The 12446-nt window shown below is 36.4% G+C and overlaps 1 protein-coding gene across 9 annotated transcripts in view; it reads left to right on the top strand.

Moving 5' to 3' along the window:
• GLCE (glucuronic acid epimerase) overlaps window positions 1–12446 on the top strand; it is a 127305-nt gene that overhangs the window by 76884 nt on the left and 37975 nt on the right. The window contains exons 1-2 of one of the 9 annotated variants that reach the window (XM_055277974.2): window positions 1396–1473; window positions 6586–6671. The exons of 5 other annotated variants lie outside the window; for them this stretch is intronic. In XM_055277974.2, coding sequence (XP_055133949.1) covers window positions 1471–1473; window positions 6586–6671 — 89 coding nt within the window. In that variant the 5' untranslated portion in view covers window positions 1396–1470. Of the gene's footprint in view, window positions 1–688; window positions 1474–6585; window positions 6732–12446 lie in introns of those variants that run through there. 3 more of the 9 variants (XM_063640197.1, XM_055277975.2, XM_055277977.2) reach the window with 3 other exon arrangements.

Raw genomic sequence — 12446 nt, 5'->3', positions numbered from 1 at the left:
AGATGCATTGAAAGCTAGCATTTGACATTTAAGCCTACTCTTAAAATAGTAGAGAAAGCTAGGAGGAAAGTTTTTCTTCTCCAAGGCATTATGTTCTTTCTGTACTGAAGTATTATGCTTTTCCTTCCCATAATCTGTCTGATAACATTTTTATTTTCTACGTATCTAATTTTATAGCACTGTGAGGAACTATAAGTTGTCAAAACCAGTATGTATGGAAGAGTGACAAAGTGTAAATATATAGATGAACTATATTAATTGTATCAAACAATTTTTAAGAGCTCTAAAATGTATGTGGAATTAAAACTCATGATATCAGCAACTCAAAAAGTGGGAAGGGTATACATGAAGTGTTTTAAGGTCTTAGAGTTAGCTATAAAGTGATAGAAGTACTGATTTGTATTAGACTGTAATTAGCAAGGATGGTTTTAATCATAAACAGTAAAAGAATGTGTTAGCTAGCAAAAGAAATTGAATAATGAAAACTACTTGATAAAATCAAAAGAAGGGAAGAGAGAAGAGAAAGAATATAAAACAGGTTAATTGGAAGAAACAAACAATAGGCTAATGGATAAAATTTAAAATATATTAATGACATCAAATGTAAATGGTTTAAATATTCTAGTTAAAGACAAATTTGTTTGAAAAATTTGGAAGACTAAATTTCTTTCTTTTTCTTTTGAGTCAGAATCTTGCTGTGTTACACCAGCTGGAGTGGCACGATCTCGGCTCCCTGCAACCTCTGCCTCCTCGGCTCAAGCAGTTTTCCCACCTCAGCCTCCCAAGTAGCTGGGACTACAGATGCATGCCACCACACCTAGCTAATTTTCTTTATTTTTTGTAGAGACAGAGTTTTGCCATGTTGCCCAGGCTGGTCTCAAACTCCTGAGCTCAAGCGATTTGCCCACCTTGGCTTCCCAAAGTGCTGGGATTATAAATTTCTTTAAAACCAAAATATATTTCATTTTCAAGGGATACATGTTACATATAAGAACACAAAAAGGTTGAAACTAAAAGGATTAAAATATACCATGCAAATGCTAATCAAAGGAAAGCTGATGAAGCTATGCAAATATCAGGCAAAGTAGACATAAGGCAAAAAGCAATACTAGACATAAAAAAGGTCATTTCATAATAATATAAAAGGTCCATACACTGGAAAGACATAATAATTCTAAATTTGTGTGAACTTAATAATTTGGCTTTAAAGATATAAAGCAAAATATGACAGAGCTAAAATGAGTGTGGCCACAAATTTAATTTCTCTAGAAGCTAAACCAGAGAGTCTAGCTGTGTGATTTAGAACAAATGAAGTGAGCCCACAATGTTTCCAGGCCATAGCACAGGGAGAGGAAACCCAAACAGCTCAGGAATTACACAGGTTTGAGTTTGGGGTTCAGAGATGACAAGGAATGAAAATTATGTCAGATGGAAATTTGCATCTACAAAAATAAATGAAGAGCCCTGGAAATGGTGAGTGTATATGAATAGATATGAAAGTCTTTTTTCTCTCATTTAAGAAACTTTTTTCTTAAAGATAATTGCTTAAAACAAGACTAATAATATGTTATGGAATTTTTCACATAAGTGGAGGTTTTTTTGTTTTTTTTAAAGCAGTATAGTTAATATACCAGTAGTGGAGATAAAATGGAATTATGAAAATTACTTACCGAACAATGACAAAAAGAAAAAAAAGTGACCAAGAAAAGATGAGACAAATAGTAAACCAATAGCTAGATAGCAGATATATACCCAATCATAGCAATAATCACATTAAATGTAAATGGTCTAAATACCGTTAAAAAATGGAGATTATCTAATTTGATTTTTAAAAAATTTCATTTACATATTGCCTACAAAAACTCACATTGAATATAAAAACACAGGTTAATAGTAAACAGATGAGGCTGGTTGCGGTGGCTTATGCATGTAATTCCAGCACTTTGGGAGGCAGAGGAGGGTGGATCACTTGAGGTCAGGAGGTTGAGACTAGCCTGGCCAACATGGTGAAACCCCATCTTTATGAAAAATTTAAAAAAATGAGCTGGGCATGGTGGTGGGCACCTGTAATCCCAGCTACTCAGGAGGTTGAGGCAGGAGAATCGCTTGAACCCAGAAGGCAGAGGTTACGGTGAGCCGAGATCGTGCCACTGTACTCCAGCCTGGGTGACAGAGAGAGACTCCATCTTGATTTAAAAAATAAATAAATAAATAAACAGATGAAAAAAGATATACCATGTAGACACTAATGAAAAGAAAACAGGAGTTCCACAATTAGTATCAGATAAAGTAGATTTTAGAGCAAGAAGTATGAAGGACATTTGATAATATAAAAGGGGTCAGTTTACCAAGAGTATATAGTGGTCTTAAACATGTAGGCCCCTAATAATGGAGCATTAAAATAGATGAAGGAAAATTAATAGAATTCAAAGGAGAAATAGACAAATATACAATTATAATTGGGGTCTGCAACATTATTTCTCAATAATTGATTCAGTTGAACTGTAGTCTACCACAAGAGGCATGATTTATCCTTGTTACATTAGTTTTAATATTTCCATTCTAATTGGGAGTTGCTCTCTCATTAGCTAAAAGATTATTCCTGCTAACCCTGATTATCAAAGTAGTGTTAAAGTGCACATTCTATTCTAAGTATCAACAACCAGAGGTCAGTAAAAATAGCAAATACTTATTGGGGCTTACTAATTTCTAGATGTATTTGTGTCCTGTTGTTACTATAGCAAATTACCACAACCTTAGTTGCTTATAACAACACAGATTTATTTTACAGTTCTGGAGATCAGAAGTTCAAAATGCATATCACTGGGCTAAAATCAAGGGGCCAGTAGGATTATATTCCTTCTGGAAGCTGTAGTGGGGATCTGTTCCTTGCATTTTCTAACTCCTAGAGGCTGTCTGCATTCCTTGGCTCGTGGCTCCCTCCTAAAGAAGTAAAAAGGCCTGTATTTCAGATGGAATACTTGATCTGTGTAATCCATCAAGTAGATTAAACCACTTTTTTGGTTTATTGAAACAAGACCATGAAAGTAAAGTTTTGAAAAAGAAAACAAATTTTCAATTCGAATCCCCTTTGCAATTCTAACGACAGTTTTTCTCCTGGTGCTCTGCTTAGGTATGGGTAAGCAGGGGTGAGACAGATTTTATTATACTTTAGACTTTTGAAGACAAAATATCTAATTTTACCAAGTTTTTATGAGCAGCCAGAGATTTTGCCTTTGCTACCTAGTGGTTTTTGTCCAGTCATTTTTTTTTTTTTTGAGACGGAGTCTCGCTCTGTCACCCAGGCTGGAGTGCAGTGGCCCGATCTCGGCTCACTGTAAACTCCGCCTCCTGGGTTCACGCCATTCTCCTGCCTCAGCCTCCTGAGTTGCTGGGACTACAGGCACCCGCCACCACGCCCAGCTAATTTTTTGTTGTTTTAGTAGAGACGGGGTTTCACTGTGTTAGCCAGGATGGTCTCGATCTCCTGATCTCGTGATCCGCCCTCCTCGGCCTCCCAAAGTGCTGGGATTACAGGCGTGAGCCACCTGGCCTTGTCCAGTCATTCTTAAAAATCACATGTTAAGTCAGTTGATGGACTATTCCCTGAGCACTTGGCAACATCCTCAGCAAATGCCCTCATTTCATTTTTTTGTTGTTGTTTGTTCTCTAGATCTTAAAGGACTTTTTGATATCTTTATATATGCCTATGAGCTTTTCCTGTTTAGGATATACATGTGATTCAGATATCTATCTATCTTTTTTTTTTTTTTAATCTGACACGGAGTATTGCCCTGTCACTCAGGCTGGAGTGCAGTGGTACGGTCTCGGCTCACTGCAACCTCCGCCTCCTGGGTTCAAGCAGTTCTCCTGCCTGAGCCTCCCAAATAGCTGGGATTACAGGTGCACACCACCATGCCTGGCTAATTTTTGTATTTTTAGTAGAGACAGGGTTTCACCATATTGGCCAGGCTGGTCTTGAACTCCTAACCTTGTGATCCACCTGCCTCGGCCTCCCAAAGTGCTGGGATTACAGGCCCAAGCCACCACCCCTGGCCTCAGATTTTTATATATACTTTTGGATGGAGTAAAGTAGGCTATTGTCTGAGTGATTATAGTTTCCTTTTATTTGCAAGAAAATAATTTTAATTATTTGAGAATGAACAACTTCCTGTGTCTGGTATGTTAATGAGTGAAGCCATAGTGTCAGTCTGGTAGGAGAGTATGGTAGAATAGTCATTAATGCCTTTCTAACATCTAGTGCTAATCTAGGACTAATATTATGTTCTTAGTAATCAGTGATACTTTCAGGCAATGGCTCCTGAGATACATATTGTGTTATATTACGAAATGTCTTCCTAGGAACAAAAGTCTTGATTAGTCACTTGGTTTTATGAGATTGATATGACTACATGAATCATGTGTGTGTGTGTGTGTGTGTGTGTGTGTGTGTGTATTAATATGGCCGTATGTTCTTACTCCTGAGTTATTTGTCATGAAAATAGAAATCATTGAGTTATGCCTTTATTTTGCCAGTTGTCTAAAATATTTCAAGTACTTTTTAAAAAATTGATGCATTGCTTTCCAGTTTTTATTGTTGCAGAGCTTGGAACCATTATACTTCCTAAACTAGCTGCGGCTTCTTACAGGGAAAAAATAAGTGTTTAGAATAGCAGAGTAGAATTTGAGGGGGGAATTATATTCATATAATTTGTTTATATGTATTCTAGAAACAATTAGACAATTAAATAGAAAACAAGGGGGAAAAATCTATCCACACATGGCTTCTTCTCTCAAGGAGTTTATTTTTTGACATAAATGCAACAGCAAGGACGTGTAAGACATTTATCCTTGAGAGTAAGCTTTTGATTAGTCTAATGTCATAGACTAAATGAGAGTATTTCTGTTTGGGTGGAGAATATGCTGTTTTGGGAGGAGCAGCAGACAGTAGGAAAGGAGCCAAGAATACACAATTGAGAAACAGTTTTCTAACAGTGTAAGATGACTTACTTGACATTTATTATTAAAGATTGTAGAATATTCATATTGGGCATTTTAGGATAGTTTCTCATTTTCCCAGAAAGGCTGAAAGAGGGCATACTGGCTTAAAATTTCATAGTCATCTTAAGGGGTTCCTTTCAGAAAAAAAGTATGTTCAAAGTGGACATATTTAACTTTTGGGTGCTCTATAACCTCTAAGGATTTAGGTGTAAAGTATGTGAAAAACATGTAAAAGATTCCATAAAGCCCCCAAAAGTCTTGAATTTTGACCTCCTCAGTCACTTCTTGTGACTAACATGGAGAAAAGAGAAATCAAAATTTTATTGACTTTATGTTTGTTTTTAGTTTATAAATTCCCCTTGTTGTATCTCTACATTCAGGCTCTGTAAATTTATACCAAGAAAGTGCTAGAAAAATTACATTTTAAGTCAAGAAATAGACATCAATAACATACTTAAATGCTTTCTCCCTCCCCACCCCAGGCACTAGTAATGGGGGGAAACATTGGTGTCATGTCTTCAAATTCAGTATATGTTAAACTTCTGTTTAACGTCACTTTGCTTCCTAGAGGTGGAGTTTCAGCACTAAGGAAAAAGAACAGTCTCTATCCTTATTACATATGTGCATTGTAGGGTGTGATAAGAAGCTCAGTTTATAACCCAGGTACCCTATTAGACTGTTTAGAGACCATAGCTACTTTGTGGTTGGCTTAATAGAGAAGGAAAGATTTGTATAACATCTTAATTTCTTAATCAACATTTGCCACAGTTTGAAACCTAGAGTTTATTATGATGTGTGAGTAATAATTTAAATTCTGTCTTAAGGAAGCAATTTTTAAAACATGAAGCAGTGTGTAGGCTACATGGTACAGCTTGTTGCAGGAAGAAAACACATACATACGTACATATGAAATATATGTGATGCACATATACATACATATATGGAGAAGATTTTTTTTTTTTTTTTGAGACAGAGTTTTGCTCTTGTTGCCCAGGCTGGAGTGCAATGGTATGATTTCGGCTCACCGCAACCTCCGCCTCCTGGGTTCAAGCGATTCTCCTGCCTCAGCCTCCCCAGTAGCTGGCATTACAGGCACATGCCACCACGCCCAGCTAATTTTTGTATTTTTAGTAGAGAGGAGGTTTCACCATGTTGGCCAGACTGGTCTCGAACTCCTGACCTCAGGTAATCCGCCCGCCTCAGCCTCCCAAAGTGCTGGGATTACAGGCATGAGCCATCGCTCCCGGCCAGAAGATTATTTTTTAAAAAATTTTTTGACCTTATTTTTTCTGGGGCCACCGTTCCCACAGCCGAGGTGGGGATGCCGCCCCATAGAAAATGATTTTGATTTGGGAAGAAAGACAGAAAGTATAATTTTCTCCTTGCCAAATATTTGTAATTCAGGTTTTACCTTTGTAAATAATCCTAGTGCCAAGATTTTAGGTTATTTATATAAATGTCAGTGAAAACTTAGTTTCAACTCTTAGAAAATGTATTGATATATATATATGGAATATATTTATATGCATTAAGAAATAATCTTAGGTAAAATTTCATTTCTGCTTCACCACCTTATTTTTTTAGGTAAATGCTGTTTCTGTGCTGCAAGTTGCATTCACCTCAGATTTAAAAACCAACAGAAAGTATCTACACTCTTTGATCAGCATGAAGTAAGGTCTTAAGCAGGAGGTTAATGAAAGTTCTTGCAGTGCTGAAGTTAATTCAATTTGGTAACCTTCTTATTTGCTTAGAAAATTGTGCAGCTGGGAAATCTTAGTTTAAATATTATTTAATTCACATTGCTGATAAAATTTATGTTACCTACCAATATATATAATGCATTTGTAATTCTGTGGAAAGGCAGATTGTATTTGTTTCTTGATTGCTATTCTTACCAACTTTTATGAGAAAATAAAAATTACAGAAGCTTAGAGAAAGGTGATTTTTTTAGGGGAATATGTACTCTGGTTTTACTGATTGCTTATTTGGGAAAATGTTAACATACCTTATAACAGATGTTTAACAAATATTTGTTGATTAAATGAACTGATACAGATAGATGAAGATTATTCTTTTTTTTTGAGATAGAGTCTCGCTTTGTCACCCAGGCTGGAGTGCAGTGGCACGATCTCAGCTTACTGCAACCCCTGCCTCCTGGGTTCAAGCGATTCTCCTGCCTCAGCCTCACAAGTAGCTGGGATTACAGGCTTATGCCACCACGCCCTGCTAATTTTTGTATTTTTAGTAGAGACGGGGTTTCACCATGTTGGCCAGGCTAGTCTCAAACTCCTGACCTCACGTGATCTGCCCATCTCAGCCTCCCAAAGTGCTGGGATTACAGGTATGAGCCACTGTGCCTCTCCTGAAGATTATTATTTTTCTAATTGACTTAGATATCACTTCATCCATAAGCATTTTCCTTTGTTTGCCTATTATGAGTGCCTACTGTGTGTTAGGCACTAAATTATGTGTTCTCTTAATCTTAAAACTACTTTATAAAGCAGAAAGTATGATATCAGCTTAACAGATGGGGAAACTGAAGTTTGGAAAGGTCAACTAACTTGTCCAAGATTGTCAAGCTTACCAGGTTTCAAATTTAGGCCTATCAGACTAAATTTAGCTCAGGTTGTCCCAAAAATATACCTTCTCCCTTTGTTTATATGACCTATTTAATTAGTTTCTTCTATATTTTCATAACATTTATTACTCAAAAACAAAAGTATAGAAACCCATTATAGATTAATTTTACTAAGGTATAGTTTACATAAAATAAAATGTGCCCCTTTAAAATTTATAGTTGGATGAGTTTTGTCAGATGAATACAGTCATTTAACTACCACCACAACAATCAAAATCTAGAACATTTCCATCGTCCTCAAAAGCCCCTCATCTATGTCCCGCTATAAGTCACTCCCTTCCTGCCACTGCTGATTAACTTTTATCCCTATGATTTTCTTTCTCCAGAATGTCACATAAATGAAATTATATAGTAAGTATGCTTTTGTGTCTGACTTCTTTCACTTAGTGAAATGCTTTTGAGATTCATCTATGTTGTGGCAGGTATCAGTATCAGTGCTTTGCTGTGTTGTGTTCCAGTGTATGGATGAACCACAGTTTATCCAGTCACCATTTGGCGGACATTTGGGTTGTTTCCAGCTTGGAATTATCGTTAATAAACTGCTGTAACCATACATGTTCATAACCTGTTTAGTTTTAAAATTTCTGGATTATTATGGCATTCTCTGGAGTCATATGGCCTTCTAACGAGTTCATAGATTCCTTAGTTTTAGATATGAGATACATCATTGAAGGCTGTGAGCCCTTTGTTAGAAATTGGAGATGAATTTGTTGATAGCTTTCAAAATTTGGAGGTGACATTTGAGACACGCCTTTTAAAAAAATTAGCATGTAGTAGTAGTAGTAGGAAATAAATGATATGAAAAATGCAGGGAAATGTAGTATAATGGCAAACACTGGACTAAGATAAATTTGGGTTCTGAGCCTATAATCTGGTTTCATTTTCCAGCTGTATCTCTTAATAGATTTTGGACAAGTTGAGACTTGAAAAAATTAGTAACCTCCCTGAAAGAAAAATGGAACTTACATTTCCACATTCTCGAGTATATACACTTATCCCATTTAGTCCTCAAGACACCTGTGAGGTACCTGTGCACTAGATAGTACTAGTGCTAGTGTACTAATGAGAAAACCGTGATTCAGAGAAGTGAAATAACTGGCAGTGGAAGAAAAGCTAGTAAGTGATTGAGTCAACAGTTGCCTCTATATCAGTTTCCTTATCTGAAAAACGAAGGTAATACCACTTTGTAGTTATGAGAATTAAGTGGGATTACATTAATAAGGACTCAAAACTGCTGCTAGTCTCTTCCTCTACCCCCCTTTTTATAAAGGTCCCCACTTCCCAGTCTCTTGACCTGCCATTCTGTTAACTATTAATTACTAAGAGAAATTTATAATATGGATACTACTCTTATGTATCTTTAAAATTGCACAAGATTATGCAGTGTCTGAAGGCTGTATATTAAATGTTTCTTTTTATCATAAACATTAGAAAAAAATTACTTGAAATTGCAAGTAGAATTTGCAGTGTTGTTTATTCTACCAGATTATCCTCACATGTTTCCATTAGCATATTCTCTCAATCATTTTTTCTGATATCATGCTTTCTGCATTGCTTTGTGAAGTAGCTCAAAACTGCATTCTATATAAAAAATTATCCTAATAACTCATTTAAGAACCAATTTGGGGCTGGGTGCGGTGGCTCATGCCTGTAATCCCAGCACTTTGGGAGGCCGAGGCAGGTGGATAACCTGAGGTCAGGAGTTCGAGACCAGCCTGGCCAACATGGTGAAACTCTGTTTCTACTAAAAATACAAAAAAAATCAGCCAAGCATGGTGGTGCACGCCTGTAATCCCAGCTACTTGTGAGGCTGAGGCAGGAAAATCGCTTGAACCCAGGAGGCAGAGGTTGCAGTGAGCCGAGATTGTGCCACTGCACTCCAGCCCAGGTGACTGACGAGACTCTGTCTCCAAAAAAATTTAAAAAAAAAAAATTGGGCACTGATTTCTTCCACATATAATTTCTTCTGCATAGCTAATACTCTGTATCTTATGATTTTTAAAATTACTATAAGCAGGCTTCTTGATGAACCTTTCTCCTTTAGACATTCCAGTTTGCAGGATGGCACCAAACTTGGTAAAAGATGTTTCATAAAAACTTATTGTCAACAACTATTCTATAGAACCTGTGTTTGAACCATGCAGAGTAAACACATCATTAAGTTTTCTTTTTCTTGGCTTTCCTAATGAGTGGAGAAATCTTAACACAGCTGGAGAAGCCTGGAACTCCTTTCTGAACTGATTTATTTACATAGCATATGCTTAGTTTGACACATTGCTTAGAAGCAAGCAGAGAGCTTTTAAAGTTAAGTGCTATACAGTACTTCAAAGAACATTTTAGCTACACTGTAATTGTTCAGCTTTTCTGGATACAAAGCATCTCTTTGCTGTTAAAAAAACATTCCTGTCCCACTTTTTTAAGTTATGGCTTTCAATGCTAGAGAAAAGTAAGCTGAATGTATTTAAAAGCTCTTTTTAAAAACGTATTTTAGTTTCAGAAGCTGATGCATAATGCTAGTAGTTTAAGATTGTGTCTGCACAACCAAGGGTAAATCTTTCTGCTCTTATCTAGTTGGTGTGAAAGTATATGGTGACTTGGAGCCATACTATGATACTATGGTCTGATGTAAAGAACTTACACTTCAAAGCCAGATTAAATCTAGCTTTAAATCCCACTGTGTGCTCACTAATAATTTTTCTTCAGCAGAGTTAAGAACTACTCAGTTTCTGCAACCATATGTGGGTGATAAAAAAAAATCTTCTTAGGGTTTGATTTCAATAACCAAAAGTATATCTAATGCTTAGCATATATGGTAAAACTACTCGTTAAACCTTTCCTTTTTCTGTGACCTTCCCCACCCTCCCAAAAAGGAACAACTTCCTTTCTCATTGAAATGAAGATTTTTTTTTAGCCTAAATATGTTTTATTAAGGTTTGAGGATAAATGAGAGTAGCAGGGTTGACCTACTTAGGGAGTGCTGATGATGATTTTCATTCAGCACAAGCTCTGGATTATGGGAAGAATAGGTTGCCATACAGGTAACAAAACCCAATAGAATAGTTTGAAAATGAACATACATCACTATAAACATGGCGACAAAATACATGCCTTCAGTGTGTCTGAATAAGGCACGTTTGAGTTGAATGCCTGAATAGACATTGATAGAGGGAGATACATATATAAATAAAAAGTGCCCTGCATCTTCAAGGAATTCAATCTAGAGAAAAATACCCACAGATTCATAGTTACATGCAAACCAGACTTGAAGAATTTGTGTAATTGAGATATAGTAAAGGGCTACATGGGGAGAGAGTGATTAATTTGTACATTGAGAAACTTTCTGGTGAGATGGTATGACAGCGACTGTGGGTTTCCTCTCAGGGTCTGTTTTCCCCTTAATAATAGAACCCTGTTTTTTTCCACTTGGCGTGTGGCTGCCTAGAACAGAGGTGCCTCCTAGCTTCCCTTGCAGCTAGAGGTGGCCATGTGACTAAGATTTGACTAATGAAATGTTGGAAATGTTGTGTGAAACTTGAGGAAAGTCTCGTTAGTGTGAATTAGTTCTACTGAGAGATGTGCTGTTTTGCCCTTTTGCCTTTCTTTTTCTCCCTGGGATACAATACAGACATGATGGCTGAGGCTTCAGTAGCTTTCTTGAGGCATAAGGTGATGTAGAAAGATAGAAAGCACCTAGGTCCTTGATGAGCACGTAGCTGCATATATGCTCCAGACTGCCTATTTCTAGGTATATTTTATATGAGTGAAAACCCAAGCTGGAACATAAGATGGTTTATTTCTGGTGTCTGTTACTAATAGCAAAACCTGTTCCTCACAGGTACAGATAGCAGTGTGGTACAAGCATCTGACTCCCTCTAACCCCACATCTAGTTACCACTGAAATGACTATAAATATATCTAAATAGCGTGTACCAGCATTGAAAACACCGAAAAGGAAGTGTTCACATACCTGAAATACCAACATCCCAAGAAAAAGAAATAACTGCAGTAGGTTGAAATATTATCAAATATGTTAAAAATCTGTGAGTTCATATGTTACTTTTTTTTAAAGCTCCTTATGTTTGGAGACTAGGGAGCCAATTCATTATTTTGAAAATTGATAAAGATTTAATCATTAATTCTGCCCTTCCTATACAAAGTGTATATCTCAGGGTAACCAAGTAGTTGGCAAGAGCAAGATTTTCTTTATAGAAATATTTTAACTATACATTAAGAAGGGCTGATAGAATATCACCCATTTTGCAACTTTTAATGAAACGATCATCAGTGATTGCTGAAAGTAATATTGGGTGAACTGCTAAAGGGTAACTTTATAATGGCTTTCCTCTTCTTTTTTGGCTACAACACAGACATGGCTGAGGCTTCAGTAGCTTTCTTGGGTCATATAATGGCGTTATAATGGATTAGGCTAAAAGTAGGGATTAATCTTAACATCATAAAAAGAGAGACAATTGAACATTATATACTTCCTGATGAAAGTTCACATCTCTATCATGAAGTATCCTTGTGAAAAATCAAACTCTACTTTTATCAAACCTCTAGATATCTAGTAACTGATATGTAAGAAATATTGAGGAGACAGACTCTGAAATAAGATTCTGCAACCTTAAAAATACAGGAATGTTGCACTCAATACCAGGGCAAAAGCACATACTCTTGATATAACAGATTACTTCTGTAACAAGAAAATTGTAGAAAACATTTTTTTATGCTTGTAGGTTTTTTAAATTGTGGAGTCTTTGGAGTGAGACGTAGAAAATAAGTTCATAAGGCAGCAGGCTGGGATGAA

The sequence above is a fragment of the Symphalangus syndactylus genome, chromosome 5, assembly GCF_028878055.3.
Source record: "Symphalangus syndactylus isolate Jambi chromosome 5, NHGRI_mSymSyn1-v2.1_pri, whole genome shotgun sequence".
Classification (NCBI taxonomy): Eukaryota; Metazoa; Chordata; class Mammalia; order Primates; family Hylobatidae; genus Symphalangus; species Symphalangus syndactylus.
This window is presented reverse-complemented; position numbering and strand designations above follow the sequence as displayed.